The sequence below is a fragment of the Salvelinus alpinus genome, chromosome 18 (assembly GCF_045679555.1).
Source record: "Salvelinus alpinus chromosome 18, SLU_Salpinus.1, whole genome shotgun sequence".
In the NCBI taxonomy this organism is placed as follows: Eukaryota; Metazoa; Chordata; class Actinopteri; order Salmoniformes; family Salmonidae; genus Salvelinus; species Salvelinus alpinus.
In genome coordinates, this window is record NC_092103.1 from 42297687 (window position 1) to 42321770 (window position 24084).

The following is a 24084-nucleotide window of genomic DNA, read 5'->3' on the forward strand; positions in this document are numbered from 1 at the left end:
CATGGAGCAGGAGGGGATGGCCGAGCAGGCCGGGAGGAAAGAGGACAGTGCGAGTCATAGGATGCGGACATTTTTTATAATTTATTTTATTTTATTTAACCTTTATTTAACCAGGTAGGCAAGTTGAGAACAAGTTCTCATTTACAATTGCGACCTGGCCAAGATAAAGCAAAGCAGTTCGACACATACAACAACACAGAGTTACACATGGAGTAAAACAAACATACAGTCAATAAAAATAAGTCTATATACAATGTGAGCAAATGAGGTGAGATAAGGGAGGTAAAGGCAAAAAAAGGCCATGGTGACGAAGTAAATACAATATAGCAAGTAAAACACTGGAATAGTAGATTTACAGTGGAAGAATGTGCAAAGTAGAGATAGAAATAATGGGGTGCAAAGGAGCAAAATAAATAAATAAATACAGTAGGGGGAGAGGTAGTTGTTTGGGCTAAATTATCGATGGGCTATGTACAGGTGCAGTAATCTGTGAGCTGCTCTGTCAGCAAGTGCTTAAAGCTAGTGAGGGAGATAAGTGCTTGCAGTTTCAGAGATAAATAATAAATAAATAAAAATGAGGAGATGGACAGGTGTGTGAGGGAGAAAAGAGATAATCTCCATTTAGGAGAAATGAGCAGCCCTGTGCCACCACCACGACGACCAAATCCTCTCGGAGTATGAGAGAAAATGTTATCAGATGAAGAGACAGCAGCTGGGGTAGCAGTGTTCTCTGGAGTGATCCATGTTTCCGGAAGGGTCAAAAAGAGACCAGGAATTCCACGTGGGTTGTGCGTGCAGGGTAAACTAAATTAGAATGGTTGCAGCCAAGGGGTGGGGAGCATCTGTAAAGCCTACGGGAGAGGAACGAACTGGGATAGAAAAACACACACATAGTTGCTAAAGCTACAAAATAGCAAATGAGATCATCTAAAAAATTACTAGGTAAGCTTCTCAAGTGAGAGAGTGGCATGTAAGCAATAGCTGGGACCAGGCTAATTTCAACTCTGTACAGTACAGTTATGCTTCAGAGTTCCAATCAAGTTTCACCATGTCCATATAAGGACTGTGGCTGTCAGCATTCTAGACTAACTGTTCTCAAAATCCTTCCTAAAAACACAGTTTATAATTTCCTGATGTTCCACCCCTCCCGACCGCCGCCTCTTCCCGCTCCATCATCACGCCACTGTGATGATGTCACCAGAGTTGTAACCGTGCCAATAGAGGACAGTCACCAATAGCTGTCACTCTGATCTATTTAAAGACTGTGGCTATACCTGATGAGAGAGATGATTAGTTAATTTTCAGGCTTACTCATGATAGAAACCTGATAGACACTACCGGTTTTAAATATGTAAAGTTTAGTTATTTATACATAATTATTTTCAATAATTGAGTCGGGACGCTTTTTCAATGGCAAACCCAATGACACATGTAGCCTATTGGTATATTAACACTGTGGTTGATTATGCCACATATTTAAACACACAGAAATTACAACTTAGTAATTATGATACTCGTGTAAATCTTAAGCATGCGTGACATTAGACATCTCACATTCAAAACCTTTAACTTGTAACATTATAATGTTACCAAAGAAGGAAAAGAATTGAAAGAATGCAGTCTTGTTTATAGTGAAGTGAAGTCATGCTTTCCAGTTCATGCTCACAGCTTCACAATTAGTCTATTTTTCAGACTGTGTTTGGACAAAGCTCGCTCTCGCTCTCTCTCCCTCTCTCTCTCTGTCTCTTTATCTCTCTCTCTCTGTCTCTCTCTCTCTCTCTCTCTCTCTCTCTCTCTCTCTCTCTCTCTCTCTCTCTCTCTCTCTCTCTCTCTCTCTCTCTCTCTCTCTCTCTCTCTCTCTCTCTCTCTCTCTCTCTGTCTCTCTCTTTCTCTCTCTCTCTCTCTCTCTCTCTCTCTCTCTCTCTCTCTCTCTGTCTCTTTATCTCTCTCTCTTTCTCTCTCTGTCTCTTTATCTCTCTCTCTCTCTCTCTCTGTCTCTCTCTCTCTCTCTCTCTCTCTCTCTCTCTCTCTCTCTCTCTCTCTCTCTCTCTCTCTCTCTCTCTCTCTCTCTCTCTCTCTCTCTCTCTCTCTCTGTCTCTTTATCTCTCTCTCTTTCTCTCTCTGTCTCTTTATCTCTCTCTCTCTCTCTCTCTGTCTCTTTATCTCTCTCTCTCTCTCTCTCTCTCTCTGTCTCTTTATCTCTCTCTCTCTATCTCTCTCTCTCTCTGTCTCTCTTCTCTCTCTCTCTCTCTCTCTCTGTCTCTCTCTTTATCTCTCTCTCTCTCTGGACAGGTTAAAAGAGTCAGACCTCTTATCAACTAAATGGTATTACATAAACACACATTGGTTACACTCAAATAACTTATAACATGGTAAATTACAGATTCAACTAATGATAAATGCATAAAACTAAAAACCATATGTACTTTTCTGAGGCTACCATCAACAGCACAAGGCAAATAATCTAAATGTATATTTTTGTGGCATTGTATTGCTTTGAATTAGGATAATTATGCAATAGTCTACCACACACAAGTAAATAATTACAAGATCATCATTAAGTAGCTTGTCCTATTAAAGCCCTTTCATGGAGGAAAAACAGATACATAATCTGAAAATACTTGAAGACAAAACAGTAGGTAGCTACTAAAGTACACAGTTTAGGTCTCAAACGTTGAAACAAATAAATCCTGTTCATTCATATACTGTTATTCGAGATAAATATGTTTAAATAATGGTTAGTAGGCTACAGTTAAACACTTTTTAAGAATATTAACTGACCCCCAGTCACAAGTAAATCTAAAGCCCACTGCTCCCGAGTGGAGCAGCGGTCTAAGGCACTGCATCTCAGTGCTAGAGGTGTCACTACAGACACCCTGGTTCGATTCCAGGCTGTATCACAACCGGCCGTGATTGGGAGTCCCATAGGGTGGCGTACAATTGGCCCAGCGTCGCCCGGGTTTGGCCGGGGGTAGGCCGTCATTGTAAATAAGAATTTGTTCTTAACTGACTTGCCTAGTTAAATAAAGGTTCAATTAAAAATGTTAATTAAACACATTTTTTGTATATATTCATACAGTGAATAGATTTACAGAAGCTCAGAAATGTGAGCGCCAATAATATTGATGTAGGATTGGCAAACAGAAATCCTTTTCTTTATTTTGAATAATATATTATTAATGTTATTATTTAGCTTTATATTTTTTTATGTGGATAGAGACAGCTGATTAGAAATGTATATGTGTATGCCATGCCACCTAGGTTACAATAACTAAGTAGAAGCTCATTCATCAACGTCTCTCTTCAGCAAGTTTACTTGCTACACCTGTTTTCTCCTGTGCGATCTATACCGTATGCTCAGCTCTACACACAGATCTCTCACAAAGTTGAGTATCTGTTTGAGAAGTTATCTTTTTACCCCTATTGTCCAGGTTAGTGAGCTTCCTCTGATGTTTCTTTTAGACATGTACCGTTTACTGAAGTGGGCTAAATCAGGGTCACAGAGTGTTTCTTGGTAAACAAATCAACTTTGAAACAAGTATACACCTCACACATATGGTTATGGGCTTTAAAAAAAAAAAGAAGACACCTGTACCATGTCAGATATAGAGTTTAAATGTATTACATTTTGACTTTGCTTCCCAATTTTATATACATCACAAAATATAACAAAACATAGAAGCACTGGATTTTCTTAATTATGAAAAATATTAATAACATTCCACCCATGATGCCTCTAGAGGGCGATGTGGTCATTTGACTGCAGGAAAGGGTTTTTATAGAGGAAACAGGGGAAATAATTTGGCCACAACAAACAAAATAAAGTGTAATGGAGTGTGGCTGGCTATACATCCACCACTGGGGTATATTATGAATTTGGCCATGTTCGTATGTGCATCATATCAAAGTAGAGATAGCCTATCCTCAATAACATTACATTTAAATGTTGATGACCCAATGGGCATAACAATGTAAATACAGTGCCTTCAGAAAGTTCAGACGCCTTGACTTTTTCCACATTTTGTTAGGTTACAGTCTTATTCTAAAATGTATTAAATCGTTTTTTCCCCTCCTCAATCAACACAAAATACCCCATAATGACAAAGTAAAAACAGGTGTTTAGAAATGTTTGATAATTTATAAAAAAATAAATAAGTATTCAGACCCTTTACTCAGTACTTTGTTGAAGCACCTTTGGCAGCAATTACAACCATGAGTCTTCTTGGGTATGACCCTACAAGCTTGGCACACCTGTATTTCGGGAGTTTCTCCCATTCTTCTCTGCAGATCCTCTCAAGCTCTGACAGGTTGGATGGGGAGCGTTGCTGCACAGCTATTTTCAGGTCTCTCCAGAAATGTTCAAATCGGGTTCTTGTCCGGGCTCTGGCTGGGCCACTCAAGGACATTCCGTGACTTGTCCCGAAGCCACTCCTGCATTGTCTTGGTTGTGAAGGTCGTTGTCCTGTTGGAAGGTGAACCTTCACCCCAGTCTGAGGTCCTGAGCTCTCTGGAGCAGGTTTTCATCAAGGATCTCTCTGTATTTTGTCCGTTCATCTTTGCCTCAATCCTGACTAGTCTCCCAGTCCCTGCCGCTGAAAAACATCCCCACACCATGATGCTGCCACCTCCATGCTTCTTAGTAGGGATGGTGCCAGGTTTCCTCCTTCAATCTTGGTTTCATCAGACCAGAGAATCTTGTTTCATGGTCTGAGAGTCTTTAGGTGCCTTTTGGCAAACTCCAAGCGGGCTGTCATGTGCCTTTTTCTGAGGAGTGGCTTTTGTCTGGCCACTCTACCATAAAGGCCTGATTGGTGGAGTGCTGCAGAGATGGTTGTACTTCTGGAAGGTTCTCCCATCTCCACAGAGGAACTCTAGAGCTCTGTCAGAGTGACTATCGGGTTCTTGGTCACATCCCTGTCCAAGGCCCTTCTCCCCTGATTGCTCAGTTTGGTGGTGGTTCCAAACTTCTTCCATTTAAGAATGATGGCGGCCACTGTGTTCTTGGGGTCCTTCAATGCTGCATGCATTTTTTGGTACCCTTCCCCAGATCTGTGCCTCAACACAATCCTGTCTTGGAGCTCTACGGACAATTCCTTCGACCTCGTGGCTTGGTATTTGCTCTGACATGCACTCTCAACTGTGGGTCCTCATATAGACAGGTGTGTGCCTTTCCAAATCATGCCCAATCAATTGAATTTACCACAGGTGGACTCCAATCAAGTTGTAGAAACATCTCAAGAATTATCAATGGAAACAGAATGCACCTGAGCACAATTTCGAGTCTCATAGCAAAGGATCTGAAAACATATGTAAATAAGGTATTTCAGTTTTGTATGTTTTATACATTTGCAAAAGTGTCTAAAAACCTGTTTTCGCATTGTCATTATGGGTTATTGTGTGTAGATTGATGAGGGTGAAAAAGTATTTAATCCATTTTAGAATAAGGCTGTAACGTAACAAAATGTGGAAAAAGTCAAGGGGTCTGAATACTTTCCGAAGGCACTGTATATGCAGGTCTACAACAGAAAGAGACTAAGAAGCATAGAAACAGGTCTCAAATAACATTTTAGTCATCTTATGTATTTAGTTCTGGGCCATCATTCCCAGTAACACGGTGGACACATTCAACAGCATGTCCAAAGTGTTGCCTTTCCTCAAGATAATATTGAAAATTTGCTCTAAGAATCAGCCCTCTAGTCCAGGGTTTCCCAAACTCGGTCCTGAGACACTCCATTTAGTATGATATGTTAAGTTTCGTAGGGTATGTATTAATTTGTGTATGTCCATCACCCATTTTGTATGATATGTTACGAATTACAATCCATATTATATGTTACGAATTTACAAAATGTACAATATGTTACAAATTTGCAAAATGTACAGTATTTTACGAATTTGCTAAATGTATGATATGTTACGAATTCTAGCTAGGTGGCTAAGATTAGCTAGCTGGCTAACGTTAGTTAGGCTAGGGGTTAGAATTAAGGTTAGGGTTAAGTTTAGGAGGTAGGTTAAGGTTAGGGTTAGCTAAAAGGGTTAAGGTTAGGGCTAGGGGAAGGGTTAGCTAAAAGTTTTAAGGTAAGGGTTATGGGAAGGGCTAGCTAGCATGCTAAGTAGTTACAAAGTAGCTAAAAAGTAGTAAGTAGGTGAAAAGTTGCTAATTAGCTAACATGCTAATGTTGTCCGTGGTGAGATTTGAACTCGTGTAACAGTATAACTTTACGTCCGTCCCCTCGACCCGGGCGCGAACCAGGGACCCTCTGCACACATCAACAACAGTCACCCACGAAGCGTCGTTACCCATCGCTCCACAAAAGCCGCGGCCCTTGTAGAGCAAGGGGAACCACTACTTCAAGGTCTCAAAGCGAGTGACGTAACCGATTGAAACGCTATTAGCGCGCACCACCGCTAACTAGCTAGCCATTTCACATCCGTTACATTCGCAACCATTGGGTTGCTAGACATTTGCGTTATACCTTCGTTTTTGACTTAAGTAACTGTCTGTAACCATACAAATGTAACGTATCATACTAATTTCAGTGTCCTGGGTTTACATTTGCTATATTACGTCTAGTCTATGAGATCAGGCTACACTAGGGGGTTCTTTAGGGGTACTCCAGGCAGAGCAAGATTCAGTTGGTGGTACAGTAACCGAAAAAGGTTGGGAACCAAATCAAATCGTATTTGTCGCATGCATAGACCTTACCGTGACATTCTTACTTACAAGCCCTTGGTCTAAATTGCATATGGCCTAAATGACATATGCATGGACATACAGCATTGAGACACACATGCTTTATTTCAATAGAAAACAAAGAGATGCAGAGAAAAATTAAATGCTGCTCTTCAAAACTGGAAAAACGTTGTTTTTTAAAAATGCTGCTATTCCTTTAAACTGCGGCCGACCTGTGACATCATCTGAAAGATAAGAGAGGAGGCGGAGAAAAGAATGTAGTAACTTTGTACCCTAGCTACTGAATTCTGATAACGCATTAACTGGCAGGAGACTGCAAGCATGTCGCTGAATTAACAAGATCGTTTAGGCTTGCATATGGATACTAGTGGCACAAAATAACTATATTGTAGACTATCACTGGGCCGTCGCTCTTACAAGCCGCGTGACTCATCAATCCAGGTGCCTCTGTAGCGTTCTAGGCAACGAGACAACGTCGCGTTCATAGCAGCTTTGTCTATTGAATATAAGTAAGTGTTACATAGATACAGTTGCAATGGCTGGAATAACATCTATTGAAGCCGTGAAAAGGAAAATTCAGACATTGCAGCAACAAGCTGATGATGCGGAGGACCGTGCCGAAACGCTCCAGAGAGAGGTTGATGCGGAGAGACAGGCCAGAGAGCGGGTAAGAGACACCTAGAATAAACCGATTAATCCGAGTTGGAGCCTATGATCACCATTTCTAGGGGAGCATGGATGCAGCCCACAAAATAATTGCTTACACACGGAATATAATTACCTAATATCGCAAAGTTTATCTCTGCTGGTACAGAGGGAGCTGAACATGTGGAGTGTTTTACGCAGTGTGCATTTGGCAAGCTACAGCCGTAGGCAGCCCGGTCAGCACACTCTAGTAAATTACTCCATGTTTGAACTTACTCGTGGTCACAGTCCCGGAGAGAGCCACGTAAGGTTAATACCAGTTAAAGCAGACTGGCTCTTGGCAAAGTGTTACTTCAAACGTTTGATATGCCAGAGTAGACTCCCATATGAACTCAATACTTCACTAAAACTGGATGTAAACACATTACATTGAATTTAAAGATGCCCTATAAAGGAGAATGTAATTTGATATATCTGTCCCTGTATAGCCTGCTGACTTAAGTTACTACTTATCCTACTCTATTATTCATCTTCTATTCAGTTTGAATGTGGACAGTGGCAGTCCCTCAAAATGGAGGGTGGGTGTTGGCCATGATGTATGCATGGAAGTTGTTCTCTTGATGGCCTACGATTCTGCCATTTATGAAGCAGTATTATTGATGTGCTGTTTTCCCATGGCAAGCAGGCTTGACCTTGATATGGTCTTTATTCCATCCAGATGCTGTACAGAGTTAGTTTTTGGTGAGCCATGATGCTAATGGGCATGCATTGTAATGCCTACACTAGAGAATAAGCTGGCTGTTGAGCTTGCTGCCCTTGCATGAGCGCACCTCAGTAGGCTAATTTGTTTATCGCCCACCTTCCACAAGGGTTTTGGGCTGTCAAGGGAATTAAGTTGTGCAGAGCATGCATACATATAGAGAAGTGGCTGCACGTTAGCTGATCATGTTTGGCTGTAATGAGCCCTTAACATAGTCCTCAATGTATTATTTGCTCTTTCTAGTTTTGTACATGAAAGATGTTCATTCAAATGTTTCCACATAATTAGATATAAACCTCACTTGAACACTAATTGATGACTGGTTGTTAAATTGTACAAATCACTGGGAAATGAGCCAGTGCACAGTAGGGAGCTGAAGGGATGAGGGCAGCTTTTATTTAGCAGGTCTCTCTTCCTGACTCCACTCCCTGTCTAGCCAGAGTCGCTGTCTGTATTTCTTGCTGTCTCATCTCTGGCAGTTGAGCAGGTTAATCATTTCCTGACCAGAGTTTTAGCTGAGAGAAAATGGCCTTGGGTCCATTCAGTCAGCCCAAAGTCACTCAACCATTTAAAGGAGCAGTTCACTATTTTACAATATGTTGTTTTGTGGTTCCTCACCCTGAAAGTAGGCTATGAGTAATCCAAAGTTTGGTTATCTTTAAACGGCTACTACAGTTTTCAGCTAACTTAAAAAATATATGTATTTAATAATAATCCTGGCCCATAGTTGGTTCCTTACATTGAAAGTAGTCATGTTTTAAAATAGTAAACTACTCCTTTAACAGAGCAACTGGACCTCAACCTTTCTGCCTACCATGATGGGAATATGACTATCATTAATGTAAACAGCTTTGAAGTGCAATCATACACACAGGTGATTTAGGAAATATTTCAGTAAGGGGCCAAGTTCACCCAAGGGGAGAAACACTGACTGTCAATCATACTACAATATGGCTTCGGCTTAGGGCCTAGGCCTGAAATATAAAAATTGCCCAACAAAAGAGCAAGCTTATTGTTCCCGTTCTGTCCCATTGCCAAACAATCTACACTGAGAACGTGTTGGTTCTCTCTGAAATGGTAATCTCTTAACAGTTTGCCTGGCACGAGTGCCACATATCAATTATTTGACTAAACTGAGCCAAATGAAGTGTGGTATTAACCGGTCTGAGTGAAAGGCTCTGGAATGTTTTCAATGTCACAGATGGCATTCCACCGCTTCCCCGGCGAAGGCCCGGCAGAATGGGAACAGATTTTTGGGATTTGGCTGAGAGGGGGGTCTAATTAGCTGTCTTCTGCTGCTGGGGGGGACAATGGCTCTTTTGTTTTGCCGGCAACTCCGTCTCTATCCCCCAGCGGGAACATTAAGAATGCTGGAATGCGGGGCTCTCGCCATCCAATCATCTGTCATCATCATCTACTCATGGACTCGCTGCTTGATCAGCCCCCCACCTGCTTCATCGAGTCTTTGGAGAGTTGCTGCCTTGTGGAAATGGACTGTTCTACTGATATCCATGTGGCTGAGTCTAATGTAGTTCACATGCTGCTGCTTGTTTTCTACGTTTACAGCTACCCTTTGTTAGGCCAACAGTCTGTTTTTAGAAAGCCTTAGAAAGCCTGTCTTGTTACCACAAGACAAAAGGTAGAGCCCAAAGGGACCCACTTGAGGTATCAAAGGGTGCAGAATTATTTTTCTCAGGAAGGCCAATGTGACAGTACCAACAAACGTTGGCTCAGGGTAAATAGAGGCTCAAAGGGCCCCTAACTGGACAAATAAACCTTTGGCACTGTCATTACTGTCCCTTGTGACCATAAGGGAACACATTCCTCCTCCCACTGCCTCAATGCTGGGATTGTTTGCGTTTGTCATTAACTGTGGTATGATGCCACTTCACTTCCCCATAGAGCAATGTACAATCCATCAGAAGGCCTCTGCTAATCCAATGAACCACGGTCATTCTGTGTCAAGAAGGTTCTTTTCTAAATGCTTTCAATGTTTTGAAAAGAAGGTTCTAAAGCAAACAATGAAAAGACAGTCTACAAAGGTGTTGATCAGTATCCATGGTATTTCAATGGTGAAAACTAGGGACACCTGAGAAAAATGTATGCTAGATGGATGAACCCAAGGGCATATTGAAGGTGGTTATTCTTTACGGTGTGGAACTTAGATATGGTTGCTTGCACTGCAATGATTTGATAAATCTGTCAGCTGTACGCCTACCACATGTAACCTAGTAACCATATCCCAGATGATTTTCCTTCCTCACTGGCAGCTCAGTTAGGGTGTTTGGGTGATACACCAACCAGGCTAAGAAAGTTCTCTAATGTGGAATAAATGGGGGCAGTTGGCAACCCAGATACTCATTTGGGGTGAGTTAATTTCACAGTGCAGTATTATCTTTAAAACAAATGCCTTCCTAGAAAGCTGTCATCTGCCTGTGATGTGGTGTCCACATCAGTTTGGTTGACGATACCCAATTCCTGTGGGATTAACTGACAAAGTTGATCAATAAGAACTGTATGTACTGCGTACATTGTACAGTTATTTGTGCAAGCTAGGGTGCATTCAGTGATGCGAAACGTTCGGAAACGTTGCCGATAATGGAATGAATAAAGCTAACAATTGTCCTTATTCTACATGACCCACAGTCATATCTGTTCTACATAAAACATTTTATATTCGAACCTTGCACTCTCCTAAATAGGCCAGTGGTGAGTGCTACAATGCTACAGCACATTATTGTGGCTGACTTGAGTGTTTTCTCTCCCCCACCAGGCAGAGGCAGAGGTGGCTTCCCTAAACAGACGTATCCAGCTGGTAGAGGAGGAGTTGGACAGGGCCCAGGAGAGACTGGCCACTGCGCTGCAGAAGCTGGAGGAGGCCGAGAAGGCTGCAGACGAGAGCGAGAGGTGGGACTTCCGTCTCCTGTTTTAGGTTGTGTATCCGATGCATGCCAAATGTTACAACACCTGGATAGGTATTTTACGTGTCCGCTAACCACATCGTATGTTCTAGCAATCTGATGCCCGACTGCACAGTTAATGACGTGGCATGCAACCATTGGTTGATGCATGCAACGTCTGAGCAGGGGAGCACCACCATCTAGAGCAGAGTTTCCCAGTTCTTTCAGACTAGGAATTGTGGAAGGAAGTAGGAAGAAACGCTAACTAAGACATTCAACACGCCCCAATAGGTTTTCAGAGTTTCCTTCAGCAGTTACTATTAGCATTGAAACATAAGAGTGGACAGGTCAAAGTATTTTTGATATTAAAGAAAGTACACATCGAAAGTATGTTCCAACCACTTCTCCATCACCATGACTTCTCTCTGTCCTGTTGCCTGTGGTGTCCCCCAGAGGGATGGTGATGGAGAACAGGGTTGGAGATGGAGGTCCATACTGTAGCTAACCCTGTGGTGATGGAGAACAGGGTTGGAGATGGAGGTCTATACTGTAGCTAACCCTGTGGTGATGGAGAACAGGGTTGGAGATGGAGGTCCATACTGTAGCTAACCCTGTGGTGATAGAGAACAGGGTTGGAGATGGGAGGTCCATACTGTAGCTAACCCTGTGGTGATAGAGAACAGGGTTGGAGATGGGAGGTCCATACTGTAGCTAACCCTGTGGTGATAGAGAACAGGGTTGGAGATGGAGCTCCATACTGTAGCTAACCCTGTGGTGATGGAGAACAGGGTTGGAGATGGAGGTCTATACTGTAGCTAACCCTGTGGTGATGGAGAACAGGGTTGGAGATGGAGGTCCATACTGTAGCTAACCCTGTGGTGATGGAGAACAGGGTTGGAGATGGAGGTCCATACTGTAGCTAACCCTGTGGTGATGGAGAACAGGGTTGGAGATGGAGGTCCATACTGTAGCTAACCCTGTGGTGATGGAGAACAGGGTTGGAGTTGGAGGTCCATACTGTAGCTAACCCTGTGGTGTTGTTTCTCCAGAGGAATGAAGGTGATAGAGAACAGGGCGTCAAAAGACGAGGAAAAGATGGAGATCCAGGAGATGCAGCTAAAGGAGGCCAAGCACATCGCTGAGGAGGCCGACAGGAAGTACGAGGAGGTAGGTGTCCTTCTGCCCTAAAGTATCGTTGCGTTCCAGGGCGTCTTTTTATTTTTTTAAAGGTTGCTAAATCGTGTTTACTATAGTTTCTGAGATGTTACCTTTGACACACAGTGCGACCTGGAACGTGCCCATTGACTAAAGCCAGACTACTGTAGAGCCGTGTCATACGCTGGCATCCACCACTTTTCATAATTTTGTAGCCCCTTTAACAAGCATATCAACATTTTATTTAAGATTGTTTGGAAAATGGAAGCTGTTATGTTCCCTTCGTGGTAGCGTTAACATCTGTGGTGTTTCTTTATAACAGTACACAGACATACACCCACACTGCACACCCCTTTCTCCTTTGTAGCATCAGTTTAGTCTGCTACATGTCAGATCAAAGGAGGCCCCTTTGTGGAGGCCCGCCATCCGTACCTCTGCCCAGGCTTCATTATCCTAACATGACAAGATGCATTTCCAAGTATTCTATCAGGTCTTAAACATACCGTTTGGTCTTTTCCTTCCCCCGATATATTTTATTTTCAATGCCTGTATGTGTTATATGGAAAACTCATCATTTCTACAGTACACTAGTAGTTTTGAGCATAACACCACACTGTGGCTGTTTCCCAGGATCCTGGACTAAAAAGCAAGATCGATCTCTGTTGAATGTGATTTTTGTCCAGGATTAGGCTTAATCTGGCTCCTGGAAACCGGCCACCTAGTATAGAGCTAAATTTAGCTTGCTTAGCTAAGGTCATACACAGGTACCACGGTATAGGGTCATGTTGCCCCTAGATGCTGACCCTGGGCCAGTTTAGCATTTTCCCCACTAATAGTTAATGTTAGGATTGGGGAAGGGGAAGCTGATCCTAGATCTGTACCTAGGGGGAACTGATTAGCAGTTTAGCCTGTAGCCTATGTTGATTGCTCATGGCCCGTGGCTTAGACCTGGAGGTCACATGAGCCCACATCCCAGAGGATTACACTGACAGACAAAGTAGCCGTCTAATGGACTTATACAGAATGACACCTGTCATTGACCGCCCTCCCTCGATCTCTCTCACTAACACTCAGCCAGTCTAGTGCACTTCCCCACTGAGGGCAGGCACCAGCTTCACCCTGGGAGCTGGCCACACATTTGATCATGGGGGTTGTAGACCTGCCACTTCTGGTACACAGTATATAGTCCTACGGTATGTTGGTTCATCCTATAGAGGGTTATAGGCCTACGGTATGTTGGCTCATCCTATGGGGGGGGGTTATAGTCCTACGGTATGTTGGTTCATCCTCTAGGGGGGTTATAGGCCTACGGTATGTTGGCTCATCCTATGGGGGGTTATAGTGTATGTTGGCTCATCCTATGGGGGGGTTATAGGCCTACGGTATGTTGGCTCATCCTATGGGTGGGTTATAGGCCTACGGTATGTTGGCTCATCCTATGGGGGGTTATAGGCCTACGGTATGTTGGCTCATCCTATGGGGGGTTATAGTGTATGTTGGCTCATCCTATGGGGGGTTATAGGCCTACGGTATGTTGGCTCATCCTATGGGGGGTTATAGTGTATGTTGGCTCATCCTATGGGGGGGTTATAGGCCTACGGTATGTTGGTTCATCCTATGGGGGGTTATAGGCCTACGGTATGTTGGCTCATCCTATGGGGGGTTATAGTGTATGTTGGCTCATCCTATGGGGGGTTATAGTGTATGTTGGCTCATCCTATGGGGGGGTTATAGGCCTACGGTATGTTGGTTCATCCTATGGGGGGTTATAGTGTATGTTGGCTCATCCTATGGGGGGTTATAGTGTATCTTGGCTCACACTATAACCCCCATAGGATATGTTGGCTCATCCTATGGGGGGTTATAGTGTATGTTGGCTCATCCTATGGGGGGTTATAGTGTATCTTGGCTCACACTATAACCCCCCATAGGATATGTTGGCTCATCCTATGTGGGGTTATAGTGTATGTTGGCTCATCCTATGGGGGGGTTATAGTCCTACGGTATGTTGGTTCATCCTATGGGGGGTTATAGGCCTACGGTATGTATGGTTCATCCTATGGGGGGTTATAGGCCTACGGTATGTTGGTTCATCCTAGGGGGGGTTATAGTCCTACGGTATGTTGGTTCATCCTAGGGGGGGGTTATAGTCCTACGGTATGTTGGTTCATCCTAGGGGGGGGGGGGTTATAGTCCTACGGTATGTTGGTTCATCCTAGGGGGGGGGGTTATAGTCCTACGGTATGTTCGGTTCATCCTATGGGGGGTTATAGTCCTACGGTATGTATGGTTCATCCTATGGGGGGGTTATAGGCCTACGGTATGTTGGTTCATCCTATAGGGGGGTTATAGTCCTACGGTATGTTGGTTCATCCTATAGGGGGGTTATAGTCCTACGGTATGTTGGTTCATCCTATAGGGGGGTTATAGTCCTACGGTATGTTGGTTCATCCTATAGGGGGGTTATAGTCCTACGGTATGTTGGTTCATCCTAGGGGGGGTTACGGTCTTACGGTATGTTGGTTCATCCTATAGGGGGGTTATAGTCCTACGGTATGTTGGTTCATCCTATAGGGGGGGTTAAGGTTGGTTCATCCTAGGGGGGGTTAAGGTCTTACGGTATGTTGGTTCATCCTATAGGGGGGTTATAGGCCTACGGTATGTTGGTTCATCCTAGGGGGGGTTAAGGTCCTATAGGGGTTATAGGCATTTTATCTCTGATTTTTTTTGCTCTTTTTTTAACCCACCGCTACCGCCCCTCATCGTAAGAACTTTTTATTACATTTTTATTTAATGATTTTCTCTTAAATTAAATCTCTTGTTTTTTTTCCTCCCTCTTCATTTTCTTTTTGACTATTCAATGTACTGGTCAATACAGAATTTAGTTTGGCGTGTTTTGATGCTTGTGCCAGCTTGAAGGTCTGTTTCTGCACATTCTTAGTGCCACCATCTCTGTTCAGATGTTGCATGGGAATAGTTTCGTGTGTGTTGGAAGTTATTGGAAGTGTTTGGCCTGTGTACTTTAATGTGTGTTTTGTCTGACTACAGGTGGCCCGTAAGCTGGTGATCCTTGAGGGTGACCTTGAGCGCTCTGAGGAGCGTGCTGAGGTGGCTGAGGCGTAAGTTTACCCTCCTTCATTACTGACACACAAACGGCACCGTATTCCCTTTTATAGTGCACTACTTTTGACCGGGTCCCATAGGGCTCTGGTCAAAAGTAGTGCATTATATAGGGAATAGTATGCCAATTTCCATGTCTTAGTCCCTATTCTCCACCCTTTTCTAGAAGTGTGAACTTGCACACTTCCCGTCGGGGATTTTACAGCAAATGATTGATGTAAGCATTGGCTGGAGTGAGTTTTCACCATTTTTAAAGTTCATCCAATCAAGTGTACGCTTTGGGAGAAGGGTGGCGAATCAGAACACAGTGCTGGATATCGCACTTAAAAACTTTGTTAAAACCAACAAATTCCTCGTATTTCAGTTCCATTGAAATGTGGTTGTTTAAGGCAAATGTGGTGTTTTAATGTGAATGACATGTTGATGGTTCATCAGTAGACTTTACTAGGCCCATCTCTTATTTACTTGAGCACATTTGGGAATTTACGCATATATTTTTATCATGGCGTGTCGCACCTAACCATCTAATGCATTTTGAAATATACATTGATGAGGCCTCTCCTGAAAAATTATGTTAATATTAATTTGACTTGTTGCATGGACCCACCTTCCTGTTAATAAAATTACTCATGATTGGATGGCAACTGAAACAAGCTAATGACCTCCGTGGGTGTATTGATTTCGTTTGGCTTAACAACGGAGAGTCCAGTAGCCGTCCCTTTAACCAGTAGCCGTCCCTTTAACCAGTAGCCGTCCCTTTAACCAGTAGCCGTCCCTTTAACCAGTAGCCGTCCCTTTAACTGACAGCAAAACATATATTTATTCCCAGGTAGTCCCATGATACACCATGACACTAATGTCCTAACCTCGTCCACCAGCAGTCTCTCTTTCTGTCGAACAGTCTGTTCTCACAGCGCCTCAGAACGGGACTTGACTGGATGTCTATGGCAGAAGTGGATTCATTGTTGTTGTTTTTTTACACTGGTTTTAGTTGGCTGATCTATGTCCATCGCCATCTAGCACAGGGATGGGCAACTCTGATGTGGGTGGGGGCCACATTAAACTGGACTCCATCATGAGGGGCTGCAGTGGCTCGTGGGCCTGCGACCATGCTTCCTACAAGTTTAGTTAGCTGGCCTCTAGACTAATTACATTTTTTTTTAGCAGACATGGGCTAATTGAGTGACTGCTGATGCACAACCAAAATTTGAAATTCCACCTTGTGTATTCTATTATTCTAACTGTCAACAGTAAGTTGAGACCCCAACTGAATTCCCAATTACTTTTTTCTTCTAATTTTGTTTGGTCCGCGGGCCTACATTGGTCCATAACCATTAACCCCCCCCCCCCTTACATTGTGGACTTAAAACACGAGCAGGGCAAGTGAGTTTGGAAAATCTTAAAGTACTCATCTTAGGAGTCGTTTTCGCATATAAATGTTATATGCCCTAACTCAGAATCAATTGGTCTTCCAATGTGGTTAATAATATGGTCAATGTGACAGAACACTCCCCCCCCCCCGTGGGAAACACGAGACAATGGGATACACTAACCACAACAGGCACCTGAATGTGTGTGTTCTCTCCCCTGTGTTTTATGTAATGCATGCCTGAATCCAACACCACCAACACCCCTCCACCTCGGATCACCTTGTGTGTGGGTTCCCTGACCCCTCCTGCCCCCACCTCCTACACCCCTACCTACCTGACTGTGGACTAACCCAGTCGAGTCAGGGAGCTGGAGGAAGAGCTTAGACTCATGGACCAGAATTTGAAGTCCATGATGTGCGGAGAGGATGAGGTACTGTCTGCCCCCCCGTACCAGGACAAACGTCCCGGTTCCAAACCTCTTTAATACCTGCTTCCTTTCTGCTCTCCTCCGCTCCTCTGGCTTATGCCCTTGACTCGCCCTCCAAGCCTCTCTGCCTCGCAGCTGTGCTCCATGGAGGGCTCCCCTGGTGGTTGACGTGACAGTATTGCTGTGGTACAAAAGGACTAATGTCCTACAAGCCATACTGTCCCTCGCCATATCTTCAACCTGAAGCCAATGGGATCCTTGATGTGATACTTGAGATTGAGGCATACAGATTATACATGTATGGATTTTATACATGTATTTGTAAAAATCATATACTCTAAGTATAGGAAATAATTTGTCAGATATTATCCATCAAGGATCCTGATTTAACCCTTCCATCTGATGGGTAGGTGACATTAACCCCTTCAGGTAAGTGTGTCATTAACCCCTTCAGGTAAGTTTTATTCTTCTGCCAATGCACTCTCCCTAATAGGCGAGTCTCCTTTGTCATGTCCTCTCCTCCCTCTCAAAACGCTCTCTCTCCTTTCTTTTCCCTCATTTTCCTCCCTCCCTCCTGCTGTTGCACAGTAAATCTGGTGATCTTGAGGAAGAGTTGAAAAATGTCACCAACAACTTGAAGTCTCTGGAGGCCCAGGCTGAGAAGGTACTGTAGGAGAGGGGAAGTAAGCTGGGCCCGAAGGTCAGATACGATGCAGGATAGTCCAGCTGGATAAAACACACACAGATGCCCCTCAACACACAGTCTTAGTGTAGGATATCTAGCTATAATACATGTTTATTTGTCATATGCACAGAATACAGCGTAGTGTCAAATTAAATGGTTACACACAAGCCATCCTCTCAAAATATCTATATACTTTTTAAAAATCCATAACATTGATTTTAAAAAGTGTAGGGATTGACCTGTAGTCCAGGCATAACGTTAGATGGGTGTAAAATACATTTAAAAGCAGAAGATTGATTGAGGAGAGTTTGATGTTTTGTTCTTAGGACCCGCTTGCATTATGACAAGCCTACGCTGAGACTTTAGCTAGCCCTCTTAGCTTCGTTTTCCCAGCCAACCTTTCAGGTCTCGTGTTGTAGTCTCCTCTCCCTAGCCAACCTTTCAGCTCTCGTGTTGCAGTCTCCTCTCCTGCCTAGCCAACCTTTCAGCTCTTGTGTTGCAGTCTCCTCTCCTGCCTAGCCAACCTTTCAGCTCTCGTGTTGCAGTCTCCTCTCCTGCCTAGCCAACCTTTCAGCTCTTGTGTCGTAGTCTCCTCTCCTGCCTAGCCAACCTTTCAGCTCTCGTGTTGCAGTCTCCTCTCCTCCCTAGCCAACCTTTCAGCTCTCGTGTTGCAGTCTCCTCTCCCTAGCCAACCTTTCAGCTCTCGTGTTGCAGTCTCCTCTCCCTAGCCAACCTTTCAGCTCTCGTGTTGCAGTCTCCTCTCCCTAGCCAACCTTTCAGCTCTCGTGTCGCAGTCTCCTCTCCCTAGCCAACCTTTCAGCTCTCGTGTCGCAGTCTCCTCTCCCTAGCCAACCTTTCAGCTCTCGTGTCGCAGTCTCCTCTCCCTAGCCAACCTTTCAGCTCTCGTGTCGCAGTCTCCTCTCCCTAGCCAACCTTTCAGCTCTCGTGTCGCAGTCTCCTCTCCCTAGCCAACCTTTCAGCTCTCGTGTCGCAGTCTGCTCTCCCTAGCCAACCTTTCAGCTCTCGTGTCGTAGTCTCCTCTCCTCCCTAGCCAACCTTTCAGCTCTCGTGTCGTAGTCTCCTCTCCTCCCTAGCCAACCTTTCAGCTCTCGTGTCGTAGTCTCCTCTCCTCCCTAGCCAACCTTTCAGCTCTCGTGTCGTAGTCTCCTCTCCTCCCTAGCCAACCTTTCAGCTCTCGTGTCGTAGTCTCCTCTCCTCCCTAGCCAACCTTTCAGCTCTCGTGTCGTAGTCTCCTCTCCTCCCTAGCCAACCTTTCAGCTCTCGTGTCGTAGTCTTCTCTCCTCCCTAGCCAACCTTTCAGCTCTCGTGTCGTAGTCTCCTCTCCTCCCTAGCCAACCTTTCAGCTCTCGTGTCGTAGTCTCCTCTCCTCCCTAGCCAACCTTTCAGCTCTCGTGTCGTAGTCTCCTCTCCTCCCTAGCCAACCTTTCAGCTCTCGTGTCGTAGTCTCCTCTCCTCCCTAGCCAACCTTTCAGCTCTCGTGTCGTAGTCTCCTCTCCTCCCTAGCCAACCTTTCAGCTCTCGTGTCGTAGTCTCCTCTCCTCCCTAGCCAACCTTTCAGCTCTCGTGTCGTAGTCTCCTCTCCTCCCTAGCCAACCTTTCAGCTCTCGTGTCGTAGTCTCCTCTCCTCCCTAGCCAACCTTTCAGCTCTCGTGTCGTAGTCTCCTCTCCTCCCTAGCCAACCTTTCAGCTCTCGTGTCGTAGTCTCCTCTCCTCCCTAGCCAACCTTTCAGCTCTCGTGTCGTAGTCTCCTCTCCTCCCTAGCCAACCTTTCAGCTCTCGTGTCGTAGTCTCCTCTCCTCCCTAGCCAACCTTTCAGCTCTCGTGTCGTAGTCTCCTCTCCTCCCTAGCCAACCTTTCAGCTCTCGTGTCGTAGTCTCCTCTCCTCCCTAGCCAACCTTTCAGCTCTCGTGTCGTAGTCTCCTCTCCTCCCTAGCCAACCTTTCAGCTCTCGTGTCGTAGTCTCCTCTCCTCCCTAGCCAACCTTTCAGCTCTCGTGTCGTAGTCACCTCTCCTCCCTAGCCAACCTTTCAGCTCTTGTTGTAGCCCTCATTTTCATTAATGGAATCTTTATCCAACAGTGTTTACTTTAGTGGATGTGAACAGTAGGCTATTAATTGAATGCTACACTGTAGACGTTGTCATAAAATAAATACATACATGTGTATTGACTGTCTATATTTGAACTAGAATACTGCCATATATTTTAAGTTGTGAATGTTTAAGGAGAAGCTCTCGTCATAACTCTTGTGCTAATATGAATCTCCATTATTTCACTTCTAGTACTCACAAAAGGAGGACAAATATGAAGAGGAAATCAAAGTTCTTACCGACAAACTTAAAGAGGTGGGTACTGTAGGGTCACCATATCTAATATTTTAGTATGAATGGTTCTTCAAATGGTATCTTAAAGCCTCTTATCTTCCTCCCACTCTTATGCAACCTAATGTTAACCAAGATATTACGTAGATATGTAATTTGGTGCTTGGAAAAATGTATTTGAGAAGCATTGTGCTCGGATGCTCCCCCCCCCCAGGCTGAGACGCGTGCTGAGTTTGCGGAGAGGTCTGTGGCTAAGCTTGAGAAAACCATTGATGATTTGGAAGGTACGTTTTCAACGCTTCTTTCATTCACAAACATTAACGCCTCTTGGAGTTCCCAGGAGCTGATGTCACTAACTGCATTTTCAGCAACCCATTCACTTTATCTGAATCCCAAAATGGCACCCTAATATGGCACCCTAATCCCTGTATAGTGCACTTCGTTTGACCAGAGCCCTATGGGGGGGGGGGAAGGGTGCCATTTGGACTCACTCTTATGTTTCCTTTGTGATAGCGTAACAGACGTTTCACTAACAGAAAGATTTGCCCCTATAACCATGAGTTGTAACACTGAAGCCTGTTGGGTACCCTCGCATGACTTGTTAGTAGTGTATTATAGCGGTAACATACCTGTATGTTTCAATCATTAATAAAGACTCGAAATAGTCGAGCAGCATTGTAGATAGTAATTTACAATTTACCTTCCAACTTTGAGTACCGTTAGAAACAGAGGAGCACCGATGTGAATGGATTTATTAATATGGGTTTAATAGATTAACCAATTATTTGGTAGATTAACTCCCATTAACCTGGCTCTGTTGTCCAGGGATCTAAATAGAACAGATTGCAGTTGAAATCAATGATGGGCAATCCGTATGATTGTGCCAGATAGACAAATGTGTAGATTCTGAGTCTTTAGCTCTGAAGAATAATAGTCTGCCTGTAAGGCTGCGTTTACACAGGCAGCCAATCATTCTGAACTTTTTCCAGTAGCCGGTCTTTTGACCAATCAGATCAGCTCCTTTGCCAATAATTGGGCAAAAGATCAGATTTTGGCTGCCTGTTTGATTGGAGCATAACTGTGGAGCCACAGCTTCACTTTCGATTGCTTATCCTGTCTGGTTATTATTATAATTATGTAACCTTTTATTTAACTAGACAAGTCAGTTAAGAACAAATTCTTATTTACAATGACGGCCTAACCCGGACGACACTGGGCCAATTGTGCGCCGCCCTATGGGACTCCCAATCACGGCCGGTTGTGATACAGCCTGGAATCGAACCAGGGTCTGTAGTGACGCCTCTGAGATGCAGTGCCTTAGACCGCTGCGCCACTCGGGAGCCCTTGGTGTTGCCTTATCTCATATTGATCAGTTTGACTGATTGATTAGATCCTATAAGGTTAGATTTGAGTTGTAGTACTTGGACTACGAGCAAGTTGGATTCTTCCAAGGTTTTGCCTTATTTCTTATATACGTTAGGGTGTTGTCGATTCATCCACAGTTACTCAATCAAATGAGTGGTTATTTAGCAATAAGAATGGGCTTGTTGTGGAGAGCTTAATGTCTTGTTGCATTTTGGCAGACTTTGGAAATGTCATGCATGAGTGTGAGTAGGTGTTATCTGGTGTGTTGTTCAAGGAGTTTGAATTATTGATGTGACTTAACTTTTAAACAAAATTGGGATCCTTAACTTTAAGAGAGTTAACTTTAAGAGAGTTGTCCAGTAGAAACTCTGGTTTTAGTTACTGTTTGGACTAATGATTACACCCCTGCTCTATCTCTTCGCTAATGATGCCAGTGTGTGTTCAGTCTTCGGTCTGTTGCGTGTAGCATATCCTAGCCTATTCATTGATGATAGGCCTTGCTTTGAATTTGCGAGACATTGCAAGCCAAGAAATTACGATTTACAGTATTCCATTGCGAGACAGCTTTTGATTGCCGATAGATAAGCCTAGTGCATGGTTTCCCCAACTCGGTCCTGGGGCCCCCCCCTGGGTGCACGTTTTGGTTTTGCCCTAGCACTACACAGCTGATTCAAATCATCAAAGCTTGATGAGTTGGTTATTTGAATTTGCTGTGCAGTTCTAGGGCAAAAACCAAAATGTGCACCCAGGGGGGTGTGGCACCAGGACACAGTGTGGGAAACCCCGGCCTAGTGCACGGTTCTGACCTGCCTGGTGGCCGACCTGCCTGGTGGTCGACCTGCCCTGCCCGGTGGCCGATACTGTGGCCCTCGTTCTCCGTTCCTCATTGGCGCGCTATGAAAGATGCGAGTGTTTTGTGCTCTCAGAAGTACGGCAACTAAGCAGTCTCCTCCGTTCCAAGAATACTGACTCTCAGGAGTTGATTCCTATTGGAATCTAATCTGGACACTCGACTTGCAAGGAGTCGAGGAATCAATTATTTTGGAGTCTACTCTCCAACACTAGGTCATCGTCGTTAACAGTTGCAAGAATCAGAGAATGGCAAGTGACAGAAGTGAAGTCCTGTATGGCAATAATTTTTGAAGTTAAATGAGAAGGAAATGAAAACTTTGCCAGGTGGAATTGAGGCTCAGTAATGGTGGTACAGGTGCAATGCTAAACCATCGGAAAGGGACGCACCTTGAGACCCGTTGCTGGCAGCAGCACGGCTGCATTGTAAACTCACGTGGAATTTTATGCATTTTTCTTATCGTTTTAACGTAAACTTTTTTTTAAATAAATAGCAATTTAAATGTTAAGAATTTTTTTCCCCCATTTGTCACATCCCTAGTTTGAAGTGGAGCATGCCTGTTCAGTTGGTGTTATCTGGTGTTTTGTTTGAGGAATTTGAATTGGAACATGGCTTTTGATGCTGCATGACCCTGATAACCTTGAGTGGATTTGTCTTTTCCTGAAGGATGAGTTTTAGTTGATTTTTAAACTGGAGTGCGTTGTGTTAACTGTTTGATTCTGTGTTAATGATACGCAACTTATTAATATTCTAACATTTTGGGAATTTGGTTCATTTATTTTTTTACAAATCTAGAATTTTTGTAAGGTATTTGATTGTCAGATTGCTACTGCTGAAGGAATTTGGTGGAAAAGTTATTTTTGGATTTTGCATTTTATTATAATTTCTTTAGATGTGCATAATCCTTTTTGAAGTTAAGATTTCTGTTATCTGACTTTTCTTTTCTTGAACTTTTTTTCTTTTTTCACTCACCTTGTTCTGTTTCCATCTTGTGTGTGTCTGTCCATCTTTCTGTCCATCTTTCTGTCGTCTGTGTTCATCCCTCCCTCCAGACGAGGTGTACGCTCAGAAGCTGAAGGGTAAAGCCCTCAGTGAGGAGCTTGACCTGGCTCTCAACGACATGACTACACTCTAGACACTCCCTCACTCTTCCTCCTCCTCCTCCTCTCTGACGCTCTCCACCTTCATATGGCACCCCTGGGGTTCAGACATCCTCCACTTCCTTTCTGTCCTTTTTTTCATTCCACAACTTTTCAGACAGAACTGTGATCGATCTCTCAATACCCTTGGTTACGAAGTTTGTATGGTGAAATTGAAAAAAATGTGGTCGTAACTAAGTTTACAAGACTTGCTGATTCAAAATACCAAGGGATATAAATGTGGCCCCAGGCAGATTGTCCCCCCCTACCCCCGTCAAACCCATTCCCCCTTTTTAGTTCCTCTCCCTACTGTTGTGTCAGGTGTCAGCATTGTTCAGTGATCCTCTTACATTTCTATAGATGTAAATAGGAAAACCCACACCCAGTGGTGTTGTCTGGCGCTGTGTCCATACCTCTCCAAAGATCTGGGTTAGGCTTGGTCTTCTGTATTGAGATACATACTTGTTTTCCCTTTCTCTGTAATAAATGTCCTGAAACCGCTACTGTTTTCTACTGTCATTATCAGCATTTGGTTTCTCATCATAATCACCTCATAAAGTTTAGAAGGTTTGTCCCGAATATTACAATCCACAATTTGCCATACCAATATACCTGACTACACTCGCGGTACATG

At 43.9% G+C, this 24084-nt stretch overlaps 1 protein-coding gene across 12 annotated transcripts in view; it reads left to right on the plus strand.

Annotated features, from left to right (window-relative positions):
* The window catches only part of tpm2 (tropomyosin 2 (beta)), a 36754-nt gene that overhangs the window by 7763 nt on the left and 4907 nt on the right, over positions 1 to 24084 (plus strand). For 2 of the 12 annotated variants that reach the window (XM_071351923.1, XM_071351926.1), the window contains exons 1-7: positions 6928 to 7361; positions 10873 to 11006; positions 12049 to 12166; positions 15203 to 15273; positions 16999 to 17074; positions 20058 to 20120; positions 20311 to 20380. In XM_071351923.1, the coding sequence (XP_071208024.1) occupies positions 7230 to 7361; positions 10873 to 11006; positions 12049 to 12166; positions 15203 to 15273; positions 16999 to 17074; positions 20058 to 20120; positions 20311 to 20380 (664 nt within the window). In that variant the 5' untranslated portion in view covers positions 6928 to 7229. Of the gene's footprint in view, positions 1 to 6927; positions 7362 to 10872; positions 11007 to 12048; positions 12167 to 15202; positions 15274 to 16998; positions 17075 to 17659; positions 17736 to 20057; positions 20121 to 20310; positions 20381 to 23363; positions 23954 to 24084 lie in introns of those variants that run through there. The other 10 variants (XM_071351925.1, XM_071351921.1, XM_071351917.1 and 7 more) reach the window with 7 other exon arrangements.